The 12124-nt window shown below is 35.4% G+C and overlaps 2 protein-coding genes across 6 annotated transcripts; both read right to left on the bottom strand.

Annotated features, from left to right (window-relative positions):
* Positions 1–832: 832 nt before the first annotated feature.
* On the bottom strand, positions 833–6997 carry LOC106383137 (transcription factor bHLH68). Of its 5 annotated transcripts, none has more exons than XM_013823273.3 (8): positions 6428–6996; positions 5790–6177; positions 5391–5471; positions 2963–3028; positions 2747–2812; positions 2215–2274; positions 2023–2067; positions 833–1400 (listed from the first exon to the last, which is right to left on the bottom strand). In XM_013823273.3, exons 1-8 carry the CDS (start codon positions 6742–6744, stop codon positions 1218–1220), a joined length of 1206 nt encoding a protein of 401 aa, XP_013678727.2. In that variant the 5' UTR covers positions 6745–6996; the 3' UTR covers positions 833–1217. The 5 variants fall into 5 exon arrangements, with proteins under 5 accessions (XP_013678727.2, XP_013678726.2, XP_013678729.2 ...); XM_013823272.3 differs by having other exon boundaries at positions 833–1415; positions 6428–6993; XM_013823275.3 differs by lacking the exon at positions 2215–2274 and having other exon boundaries at positions 6428–6997.
* A 193-nt stretch (positions 6998–7190) lies between these two features.
* LOC106383266 lies at positions 7191–11065 on the bottom strand. The gene is made up of 2 exons (XM_013823390.2): positions 10715–11065; positions 7191–10602 (listed from the first exon to the last, which is right to left on the bottom strand). Exons 1-2 carry the CDS (start codon positions 11063–11065, stop codon positions 10243–10245), a joined length of 711 nt encoding a protein of 236 aa, XP_013678844.1. The 3' UTR covers positions 7191–10242.
* Positions 11066–12124: the final 1059 nt, after the last annotated feature.

Raw genomic sequence — 12124 nt, 5'->3', positions numbered from 1 at the left:
GTAATTTGCCGTGAAACCTCTATTTATTAAATGCTTCCAAACATTTTCACGGTTTGCCAGTTTCGAATTGTTGCATTTCCGACAAGGACAGAACATCTTACCACTTTCTTGGGCGAGCGGTGTTGAATCTGCTTGATGCATAAATGTCTCCAGACCCGCAAGGTATTCTTTCGTCACTCTCCCGTTAGCATCTCTATGCATATACATCCACTTCCGCAACTCGTAAATATTCCCGGAGCCAGCCATTTTTTTTTCTTTCACGTTTTTTGTTGTTGGTGTGTTTAAAATGATGTTTAAACATCCATATTTATAGGAAAATTCGAATCTGGTAGTTGTAATTTTGCTATGAATTTACGACGAAAATTAATTAGGTGGGCAAAAAAAACGTGTAACACCTATAAAGTTGGTGGATTCAAAAATTTCCTCGCTAAATACACGTAAACTATTCCCTCGTAAATACCACGCAAAGTTTACGTCGTATTTACGAGGAAATAGTCTTTCCTCGTAAAATACTCGTAAAGTTACATCCACTTTACGACGAAACAGTTTTGTCGTTACGTTACGAGGAAATAACGATGACTTTAGTTTTTCACGTAAATTCGTCGTAAACTCGACGCAAATTTACGAGGATTGTTTTTCCTCGTTAATTTTCGTCGTTAAGAATGTGTTTTCTTGTAGTGTTCTATTTTAGGTTATCACACATTATTATTATTTTCCACAAATTAAGAACCACTCATTAAAACGGCGAATGAAGGAAATCTCATAGCCTCTATATTTTCCAGCAATTTGATTTTTTTAATGTGTTTCAGTTATATATTTAAAACAGTGGACATGATGTATAATCATATTAGCAAATGCGACGACACAAATCACATGGAAGTAATGAAAAGAAAAAAATAAGTAACCACAAATTACAAGTTACAACCGATAATATAACAAACAGTTTCCTAAAGCAAGGACATAATGCTTGATCATCTGATAACACAACGAATGATGAAAGCCTAAACGCATAGTCACCAAATGCTAAACGCATATTCACCAAATGCTAAACGCAAATTCTCTAGCAAAGTATTAATAAAAGAAGTACTTTGTATATAGCATCATGAGCAATCAGCCTTGGAAACTCAATTTGTTGGTTTCTCAGTAGACTGACTGCTCGTGATGTTATATCATTTTCTCTAAGGTTGGAATTCCACGTCGCATAGTTTCACTGGCTTTCACTGGAAACCGGCCGAGCCGAGCGCCGAAGCCCAATAGTCGGCGCCGTTGTCGCTGCCGACTTGGAGTGTGCAGGAGATTGGAACAAGACATAAACCTCGACTTCTCAAGTCTTTCTTAGGTTCTTCATTTGCATTTTGATTTTCCGTGGACGAAGACGAAGCTCCTCTTCTCTTCATGCACTGATCATTCACGAGCTAAATCATAAAATAAAATTAAAAAATAACTTAAGATTTATAGCATTGGCATTTTGTGCAAAAAACACAGATATTCTGGCACATATATAATGAGGTAATTTATAATGTAAATCCGTATCCTACAAAAAATATAGTTCAAAATCTTTTGTACATATGCCTTTGTAGTTTTATTAAATATATTGTATTAAAGTAAAATAACGTAAGTGTTTCTTAAGTGATACATAGTGTTTTTTATCAAGCATATGAATATTAAATTATTGAATACTATATACTTGAGATTCGTGATATATTTTGGCTATAAATAAATAAAAATATGTTTGATTGAAATTTTTTTTCTATATACACACATACAAAGATATTTCACTAAATTTTCCTTGAAAAACGCATGTAATAATGTAAGGGCGGGTGAATAAAAAAGCTGGCGACTGCATCTTTTTATATTAATTCAACTTTATCTTCAAAGAAAACAGTAGAAAAGGAAAGAAACGCGGATATATTTTGGAAACTAAAGCAGTCCACATTTTTAGATTTGGATTCAATTGATCCAATAAAACGTATAGTGATTAACAAATGGTATATATAAAACAGACATACAAAATGGATTTACCTGACCAGGGTCCTCAGGAAATAAGCAACTTCTGTCTCCTTGTAACTGTATATAAGAACCATGATTAAGAGAGACTTTATTTATACGGCTATTAAACTACAGCGTATAAACTATAGTATGATGATGTGTCTATATCAGTGTGTATATATATATGTGCGTATTATGCCATATATGTGGAACTTTGGTGCTTACATGCTGTTGGTGCCTCATATTCCCCGATGCAGTCGTACTAAAGTATGGATGACTCAGAGCCTCCAACATTAAAAAATATATATAAATACTTCATACATAATCACATCAATCAAAGATTACTTAACATGGAGAGAACAAAGCTTTATACTATCTTTATCTCTCTTTTCATTATTTTTAATAATATGTGTCTTTTCATCATCATCTAAGATCATTGAAATGATTTTCATTGACCAATAAATTTATATTAATGTTTTTTGGCCAAAGACTTTCTGTTCATAAAATAAAATATATTAATATCCAATTATTCATACACTATTAGTCTACAACTAAAATATGTTAATCTAGTGATATCATAGTGAAATGGATTTCCACTAACCAGGAATTGATGCTCGGAGACCTAATACCAAAAATATTTTGATATATAAATTAATAATTGTTGTTTTAGTAATCACTTGGATTACTGTGCAGAAATATTTTCTCGAAGTTAAGTTTAGCATGAGAATATTGAGAATTTGGAAAAGACGAGTCACACCTCAATTTGACTATGAAGGAATCTAATGTATCCAATAGCTTCCGACAGGACAGAAGCTGTGTCAGTCTGCAAAAGATGGGTAAAAAGGGAAGAATAATGATTTATATTAATATAAATAAAACTTATCTATGTTACAATGTTGATTTTTTTTTTTTTGGTAAAATGTTGATTTGATAAGATTAATAATGCGATTGATTAATTAAAATTGATCTTTACCTTGCCAAATGGAGATACTAGCTGATGAAGCGCTGCGATCCGTCCTCCTAGTTTCTCCTTTCTCACCTTTAATTATCAAAATCTATATAATTAATAGCATAAAGTAAAAGCTTAATTTATATGCATGTATGGTTATGTTTTCTTACTAATCATGCATAGAGAAAACGTGCTTCCTTTGCAAGTGTAAGTGATTAATATATTTGTGTTTATAGCTAACAGTTTTATCATTGAATCCGAATTCTTAGACGAGTCTCGCTACTTCTACGTATCGAAATCTTACAGTAAGAACAAACCTTGAAATCTAAAAACTAAATGACTAAATGTATAATAAAGGGTGTTCAGAAGTATTTGAGTTTGATTTTTGTGAAAGAGAGAAAAAGGAATAATGAACAAGGAAGAAGACAAAACATGAAAGAGTGAAAGAGGGCTTCGGCAGGGATGTGCCCTTTCGCCATATTTATTTGTGATCAGCATGCATGTTCTATCAAAGATGTTGGATAAGTCAGCTGAGGAGCATAGGATAGGATACCATCCTAAATGTAAGAATTTGAGGCTCACACACTTGAGTTTTGCGGATGATATACTTGTCTTCTCGGATGGAAATTCTCGATCCATTGAAAGTATTATGGAGGTTTTTAAGCAGTTTGAAGGTTTTTCGGGCTTAATGATGAGTGTAGAAAAGTCTACCATTTACTGTGCTGGAATTCAAGAAAGTATAAGACAAGAACTGCAAGATCAATTCAGTATGGAGGTTGGTGTGCTTCCTGTTCGCTATTTAGGGCTCCCCCTCCTAACTAAGCGAATGGGAAAGACGGACTATCAACCACTCATTGAGAAAATAAAGAAACGCATCAGTCTGTGGACAAACCGGTTCTTATCTATGGCGGGACGGTTGCAACTTATTAAGTCAGTGCTGCTGAGCATAGTCAACTTTTGGATGTCTGCTTTCTGTCTACCGGGAGAGTGTCTGAAAGAGATTGACAGATTGTGTTGTGCTTTTCTCTGGTCTGGCCCAACTTTAAATGTGAAGCGAGCGAAGGTGGCTTGGGACACAGTCACGAAGTTGAGATCTGAAGGAGGGCTCGGTCTGCGGCCATTAAAAGAGACCAACGTCACATGTTGTATGAAGCTCATATGGAGAATCACATCCTCACAGTCCCTCTGGGCTCAATGGGTGAAGGTTTATTTGCTTAAAGGCGAAACTTTCTGGTCAGCTAAGAGTAATACAACGTTGGGTTCATGGATGTGGCGGAAACTCTTAAAATATAGAGACAAAGCAAAAGGTTTTCATCGAATGGAGGTGAGAAATGGTCAAGATTCCTCGTTTTGGTATGATGCTTGGTCAGATATGGGTCGTCTTCTGGATCTTACGGGAGTCCGGGGATGTGTAGACATGGGGATTTCATTGAGGGCAAGTGTGGCAACTGCTGTCTCTAGACGGCCTCGTCGGCATCGCTCAGACCTTTACACTATGATTGAGGAGGCTCTCCATAAGCAGCGTAACAAGATGACAATGGGAAAAGATGTACCAGTCTGGAAGTCTAATACAGACATTTTTAAACCAAAGTTCAGTACGCAAAATACATGGTCTCTTCTTCGAAGTCATGCGCCTACGGTGAGTTGGCACGCTAGCATCTGGTTTCCTTATGCAACACCAAAATATGCATTCATGGCTTGGCTAGCAATGCATAACCGATTAACAACTGGAGACAGAATGCTCTTATGGAATGTTGGTATTGATGCGAGCTGTGTTTTGTGCCAACAACATCTGGAAACAAGAGATCATCTTTTTTTCAGTTGCAGATACTCTCGGGAGGTCTGGTCGGGGCTGGCGCAGGGACTACTTCTCTCACGTTTCACTGATCAATGGCAAGGAATTATGGTGATCCTTGCAGATAAAAATCTCTCGACGTTGAACCTCTACCTAGTACGCTACAGCTTCCAAGTGGCTTTGCATTCCATTTGGAGGGAAAGAAACAACCGTCGTCATGGATCTCAGCCGGTTCTAGCAGGACACCTGATTACAATCATCGACAGACAGATTCGTAATCAATGTCTAATAATGGACTCCAAGAGAATTCGGTCCTATGAGGGTGCTTTGCAACTATGGTTCTCCACAAGATAGTTTAAATTTTATTTTGTGAAGACAAACTTTTCTATCTAAAGTAGCTATGGCTGTAAAAACTACTTTTTCTGAATAAATTTTACATATTATTCAAAAAAAAAAAAAAAAAAAAAAAAAAAGAACGAAAGAGTTACGAACACACAAAAAACCACAGTTTATTCCGTGCCCATTCTGTTTTTTTTGTTTCTTCTGTTCTCCTTTGTGTTTGGGTTTTTGTTTTGTTATTATGATGTCAGGGAGAGATTTTATATATTGAAGTTATATAGGTTAATTAAAGTTTAGATGTTATAATCAATTCGTTACCTTGAGGGTTGACTGTGACGAAGGAGAAGGTTGAAGCCTTGGCTTCTTATTAGTAGACCCACCAATATCTAAGCTGTTACACTTCATCACATATATGGATACCAACAAAGTCAAGATCGATTAGTCATTAAGCGAAAAAATCATAGCAAAACCTATTTTGATGAGTATTGAATTTAGATCCAAACCTTGAAATAAGACATAGTTTGTCCTATTCTTTTAAATGACCTTTAAGAATTCACTTTTACATAGTACATGCTTACTGATTTATATGTTTATTAATTAGATCTTGTTTCGGAATTTTCTCTTTCTACTATCTCTTTTAAATCTATTTAGCAATATTATTATTTTTTTAAAAAAATATGTATTCAATCAAATTATTAGATCTAGAAAAAGAATTACCTCAGAAGATTGATCCGGGGGAGTGTGTCTGCCCTCGGAAAAATTAAGACCATTGTGATTGCTAGAGAAATCAAACATAATATTGTTGTTGTTGTTGTTATCATCGTCGGTGCTATTGAGGCTTGTTGTGGTTGTGGTTGTGGTTGTGACACAAGATTTGTTAGGAGGTGAATTTGGAGAACATATGAGATGATGGCCATTGTTGTTGTTAATGATACTCTCTTGTTTGATGTCAACAACCCCCATGGAAGCTTCTTGGTGGCTTAGGACTTGTTCTTCCCGATTCTCTAGTCTCATCTTCCCTTGAAAACTATGGTGTTGTCCATCATGATGAATATGATGGTTCATTATCTCCAATCTCTCTTCCTCTTCCATCATTAATCCACCCCTTAGGTCACAAATAAAATATTCGTATTAGATTTGCGTATTTGATACTGAAAATACTAGAAACACACACACAAAGAAAAGTTTTGGTTTCATGGAAGCTGATACTGTAAGAACACACATGTTAATGTAAATGAAGAAATCAAGATTAGGTTACAACATATGTAAGAACAAAGCCATAAAGTTAACTAGAACTCAAGATCATGTCCTTAGAGAATATGTCCGTTGAGGGACAAAGAGTGATGGGGAGTTACAAAAGAAGTTGGCTAAGGCTCCAAGACTCAGGAGGGAGATCATTTCTTTCAAGCCAAGAAGAGAGATTAGGGTTATTAGGCAAAGATGGTGAAGAAGAAGTCGATGGACATGGTAAAAAGTGCGGCAAGAGAGTCGGCATCATTCGAGGTCGGAGATAATTGTTGTTATTTGTCATTTGTGGCGGCAATGGCCCTTGCTGATGACCCATTAACGGTGGTGGTGGCCTCATGTCACCGCTTTCTTTCCACCAATTAGGGTTTCCGGCCGCCATCATCTGTTGAAGAACCGGCGAACTCTCCGAAACTCCTCTATTCATCCCCTTCTCTCTCTACACTCTCTCTTTAGATCTCTTTATGTGTTAACTAATAAAGGGCTTTGGAGAAACTTTGAGAGAAGTGTTAGTTCTTTAGCTTAAGTAGTATTAGTTTCTTGGAGAAAGAGAAAGAGAAAGAGAATGAAAACTCAAAACTAACATATTTTGATCTCATTAATTTGTTAACATGTGATGTTAGTTTTATTTGGAGTTTTAAATTTAAAAAAAATTGTTTTAAATTTTGTCTTCGTTTTCTTCTCTCTTTCTCGTTCCTTTAATTTTCTTTCTTATATTTACTTGATTCTATATCATATATACACTTTTCCCCATGCTTTAGCTTTATCTTAAAGTGGGGCAGAGAAAGGTGGTAGCTACGTTTATTATTTAAATCAATACATGAGTTGAGAAAAACAAACAAACAGTATTTTTAATCAAGTGTATAAAAATTTCGTATATATTTTACTAAAAATATTTGGGTATATCACAAGTGTCTTACGTCTATGGTCTATGCATCTGCCTTTTTCTTCGAATGTAAATTTAATTATCCTTTTTCCATCTTTAATCATTCTTCAAACTTAGTGATTTTCTTAATGTGATTTTTTTATCAATTAGTAAAATTGCATCTTTGATTTAACGGTTTAGATTAATTAATATTTATTCTAAACTCGCAATGATTATATTCTGAACCAATACTAGTGTTTGGATTTTGTAGGTACTAGCTACTCGAGCTAACAGTTTTCCCCTAATTTAATACCCCTAAACTAAGTTAAAATGATAAATTAGCTAAAAATTTGTTGATAAATTAACTCATCTATACTTTTTTTTCTAAACCGTGCTATTTGAGTTTTACTAATAACACAAATAGTTCTGTGATCCTTTTGCTATAATTGAATTTTCAAATTACTCGCTGAGGAAATCGTATATTGGAAATAATTTTTGCAATTACTAAAAGAACCTACAAACAGAATAATTATTGTGTTTTGATAACATTTGAACATGTTATACATGGCATAGTCGGGAATGTAAAATTATTCACTTCGATAACTCATATTCAATATCTAAAGAAGAAAACAAAAAAAAATTACAAAAATGATTCTTTTGTTGTTGTTTTAAACGAAAGATTCCTATTTTTGCTGACGTTAAACTACTGAAATATGTTGCGTAGGGTTTTCTGTATCCGTAAAAACTGAAATACGTTTAACGAACTCTGTATTTAGCTGATAGAAATGATACATAAAAACAAGTCACAAAGTCGGTATGCATCTTACATGTTGATCAAATTCCTCAACATTTTTCTATCTTACATGTTGATCAAATTCCTCAACATTTTTCTTAAAGCGTTCCTCATTTTCCGTTGAAAAGGAAGGTAACTATCGTAAGAACATGTATGTCTTGATATAAAATAAAAAAATAAAAAAATAAAAAAAATGTATGTCTTGATATCATTTCACCGTGGAACAAATTCACTGTGTATTTGTATTATATGTAATGAGGCAATGTCACCTAAAAAGTATTCGCAAAAACTTTTCAGCATATGGAAGAAGTCAGTAAGTATTAAATAAAAAAAAGACCAAAATCTACTTTCTCTCACTATCTTTACTCTCTCGCGAACAAAAGGAGATCTCAACTGATCCGGCGACCAGACGGCGCGTGCGTGCGCGTACCGGCGCCGGAGGCGTCCCTCTTCTTTCTCAACCGCTTATTTTGTGTTTGCTTCACCATAGTCTCCTTCACTCTCCCTGTCTTGTTTGGTACTCTACATCTGGAGGCACGACGGATCTCGGTTTCATTGCAGAGAAGTTCCGACTCTGGCGATGATCAGCTAGATGATGGAGTTTCAACACGGGATGAGTGAAGATTTCTGATGTTGAAGTCTGTTTTTAGGGTTATGCAGGAGGTCCCTTAAGCCTCTTGGAGGGATGGTGGCGCGTGGAGGCGTGTGCTTGGCTCACCTTTGTGTCATGGTTGTAGTCTTGGTACGATTTCAGCTTGGACTTACGGTGAGAGGTGAGTAGAGGTAGAGCTGTTGTTTCTTCCTTGGCGTCTTGGTTGAACAGGTGCTATTTTCTTCTGCCTTGTGAGCTCTGGAGATCTGTTTACTCAGAGACGAGTTTTAGCCCTTGTTGCCGGCATGTATCGAAGCTCGTGGTGATGGCTCGTGGAGTGTTGCAACGCCGCGGTGTTGAAGACAGTCGTTTATGGCTTCTTCGAGGCGGTGCTGTGACTTCCCTCTCAACCAAATGCTCTCTTCCCGGTTAATTAGTTTCAGTCTCCCGGCGAGCTTTGTCGACTTGTTTGTTCGGGTTTGTGCTTGCTCTGTTTTGTTCTGTGCAGATTGAATCGTGCCACCGGTTCATGGTCTCGACATCAAAGATTGACCTTTTCTTCGGTTTTCGGAGGAGGAGATTGACGAGGAATGGAAGCTTCTTGTGGTATGAGGAGTCTCTTCTTGTTCTTCGGTGGATCAGTCTACTGTGAGGCATATCCCAGTGCCGTGAGTTTCTGCTTGCGGTAGCGTCTCTCAGCTATAGTCTTTGCAGGTTTGGAGTAAGGTACTGGTTCAATTAGCATTTGCTGTCCCGTTCCCGACTTTCTGCATTCTTGATCATTGGAGATCCTTGCATGGTGCTTCCCGAGCGGTTTAAAGCGTTATAGAAGATGTACAGGAGGTTGTGGTACGGTTTTTTGGTTTGTTTTCTATAACCTTCTTCTATAACGTTTTTGGGATTATTGGCGGTGACGATTACAAGTATCGAGGCATTCACCAGTAACTACCTACTCCGAAGACGACATGGGAATTCCCGGCATCCGAGGCAATGAGGAGAACCTCACGTTCCCGTGGTCACCGCCTAAGGTTGAGAACATTTACGTGGTTCCTAGGGTTATTAAAAGTGGATTAGCGGAATGTGCCGGATTTGGTGGACGGGCGAAGATAATTTTAACAATTTTTAAACTTGGGTTTGAAATCGACCTTGTAATCCAAACTGTATCCCGGTTTTCCGGTTGATTTTAATATATTTATTTAATTAAAAAAAAGAAAGAAATTTTCTTATAACAATACTAAAAGTTTCAACATTTCTCAATAGATCTATAAAATGTGATGAATATATTTTCAAAGAATTCACTATAAAATTACTATAATTCGTTTTATACTTTATTTTATTTAATGAATATATTATATATAATAAACAAAATCTCAAAATCAGCTCAACATTTTATTAATACAATACAAAATTATTGGCGACTGTATATATTGCAAATAATCAAATTTGAATATTTTGTGGCATGCTAAATGTTTCATTTTCTTACAAATAACCTTATGTGTATACTGCTTATACGTTAGATTCACGTATATTATTATTACTTAACATATTAACGTTTTATTATATTAGTTTTTAAAAAAAAAAAATTCTAATTTTACTCAACCAAAAAACATTGGGTTACAAAGAAAGCCAGAAAAGCACTATTTACAAGCATTCTAAGCTATCAAAACTTCACTCTCTAGAATATAGAAAACCAAGTGGCCAGAACCGAGTCTTCTCGGTGAACTAGCGTTTGAGCCCGAGCTAGAGGATCCAGCCTTAGCCGAATGATTTGCTTAATCTCAGCAATAATGGCCTCAGGTGGTCTAGCTACATCTGTGTGTATTCTTGAGTTTCTCTCCTTCCAAATAAGATAGAGACAAGCCTGGTGGAGTAACCTCACAATCAACTTCACATTCTTTTCCCTCGATGGATTCTTCAACCATCTTAGGCCATCTTCGAACAGGATTGAAGCCTTGGAGGTACCAACTGCAGCTATTGGTGAAGAAAGACCACACCTGTCTACTGAAGTCGTAGTCAAAGAACATATGTTGTCTATCTTCATTGTGACGAACACACATCACACACGTTGCCGGCACTATTTATCCCCATCTGATGAGTCTATCTCTTGTAACCATCCTATCTCTTGCTGCCACCCAAGATAAGAATACATGCTTCGGAATACGTCCTGAGAACCAAATCACTTCATGCCAAAATACTTCCAACGTGCAAGGAAAAAGAGTCTTCCAAGTCTCACTAGTGGAGAATGTCTCTGAACTATTCTGACCATTAGTGGCCCAAACATAAGTATCATCAACCTCTGAGCTCAAAATTGGTTGCGCATCAGGCATACTCTCTCTGAGCAATGTGATGATCGGATTCCTGCTTCTACTTCGCTCAAAACACCACCCATCACTTGTTAGAGCATCTACCACCACTGCATTAATGCTCAATCCAGTAACAGCTGGTCCTCTCTCACCTATCAGCTCAATAAGAGGACCAAGAGAGGTCCAATCATCCATCCAAAAGCTCGTTGTAATCTCTGAGCCTACTTGACACTTAATAAAGGGCCGAACTTTAATTCTCAGCTTGCATAACGACCTCCAAATCCAACTACCCCTCCTGTTCGGAACCAACATCCAAAAATTCTCTCTTCCTATCAAGTCTCTTCTAACCCAAGAAACCCACAATGATCCTCCTACCGCAAATAAAAGCCAGATTAGCTTCAAACCAAGAACAACATTCCCATCTGCTAATATCTTTATTATATTAGTTTTTCGGGGTTATGTGTGTCTTGTTTAACAAAATGTTATGTTTTTGAACTTTTATCTATAGTAGTGTAATTAATTACCTGCACTATTGTTGTAAATGTATATTTTCAGTATTAGCACATCTTTTAACAAACCTTTAAACCGATGTCAAAAAAAAAAAAACCTTTAAACCCTCAAATTTTGAGGTTTTGACTCCCTAACAAACTTTTAAATATTGAAAATTAAAAGGTTTGCAGATGCACTATTCAAAACCTCAAAACATTATTATTATTTCCATTTTCTGTAATTATATAATGTACATATAATTCTACCAATATTGATATTGTATTATTTTAATCCTTATAATTATATTTCACTTAAATATTCAAATATATCTTTGCATCTGTATTTTTATTAGTACTTAAAATTTATAAATATGTTGAAATTAAAATAAAATTATTAATATAAAATAATATTATGTAAAATAGAAATATTACTTATATTGAATTGAATTATTTCATAAATACTTACTTTCATTGGTACACTTTATTTTTACAATCAAGAATTTACTCATTTGGTGAAATAAAAATGTCCATAGATGAGTTACAAATATATGTGTTACATTTTAGTGTGTATTTATTATTTATTTATAAAAACTTAGTATTTATAATTAATTATTATTAAACTGATGAAAAATAAAAAATATATAGATTTAAGGTTTTTTATTGGAGTAACTTACCCTTGAATCTTTTAATTTGAGGCTCACTCATCCTAAAATGAGAATACTTGTTGGGGATACTCTTAACTGTAATTTTATATGTATTTATGTAT

Source organism: Brassica napus, chromosome C8 (genome assembly GCF_020379485.1).
Source record: "Brassica napus cultivar Da-Ae chromosome C8, Da-Ae, whole genome shotgun sequence".
Classification (NCBI taxonomy): domain Eukaryota; kingdom Viridiplantae; phylum Streptophyta; class Magnoliopsida; order Brassicales; family Brassicaceae; genus Brassica; species Brassica napus.
This window is presented reverse-complemented; position numbering and strand designations above follow the sequence as displayed.

Coding starts and splice junctions, on each gene's coding strand:
- LOC106383137 (XM_013823272.3), bottom strand. CDS start 6,744: ATGAATAGAGGAGTTTCGGAGAGTTCGCCGGTTCTTCAACAGATGATG. Junction 6,178..6,427: donor AGCCTTAGCCAACTTCTTTT/GTAACTCCCCAT, acceptor TTGTGACCTAAG/GGGTGGATTAATGATGGAAG. Junction 2,068..2,214: donor ATATGAGGCACCAACAGCAT/GTAAGCACCAAA, acceptor TCTTATATACAG/TTACAAGGAGACAGAAGTTG.
- LOC106383266 (XM_013823390.2), bottom strand. CDS start 11,065: ATGGATGATTGGACCTCTCTTGGTCCTCTTATTGAGCTGATAGGTGAG. Junction 10,603..10,714: donor CAGGACGTATTCCGAAGCAT/GTATTCTTATCT, acceptor GTCACAATGAAG/ATAGACAACATATGTTCTTT.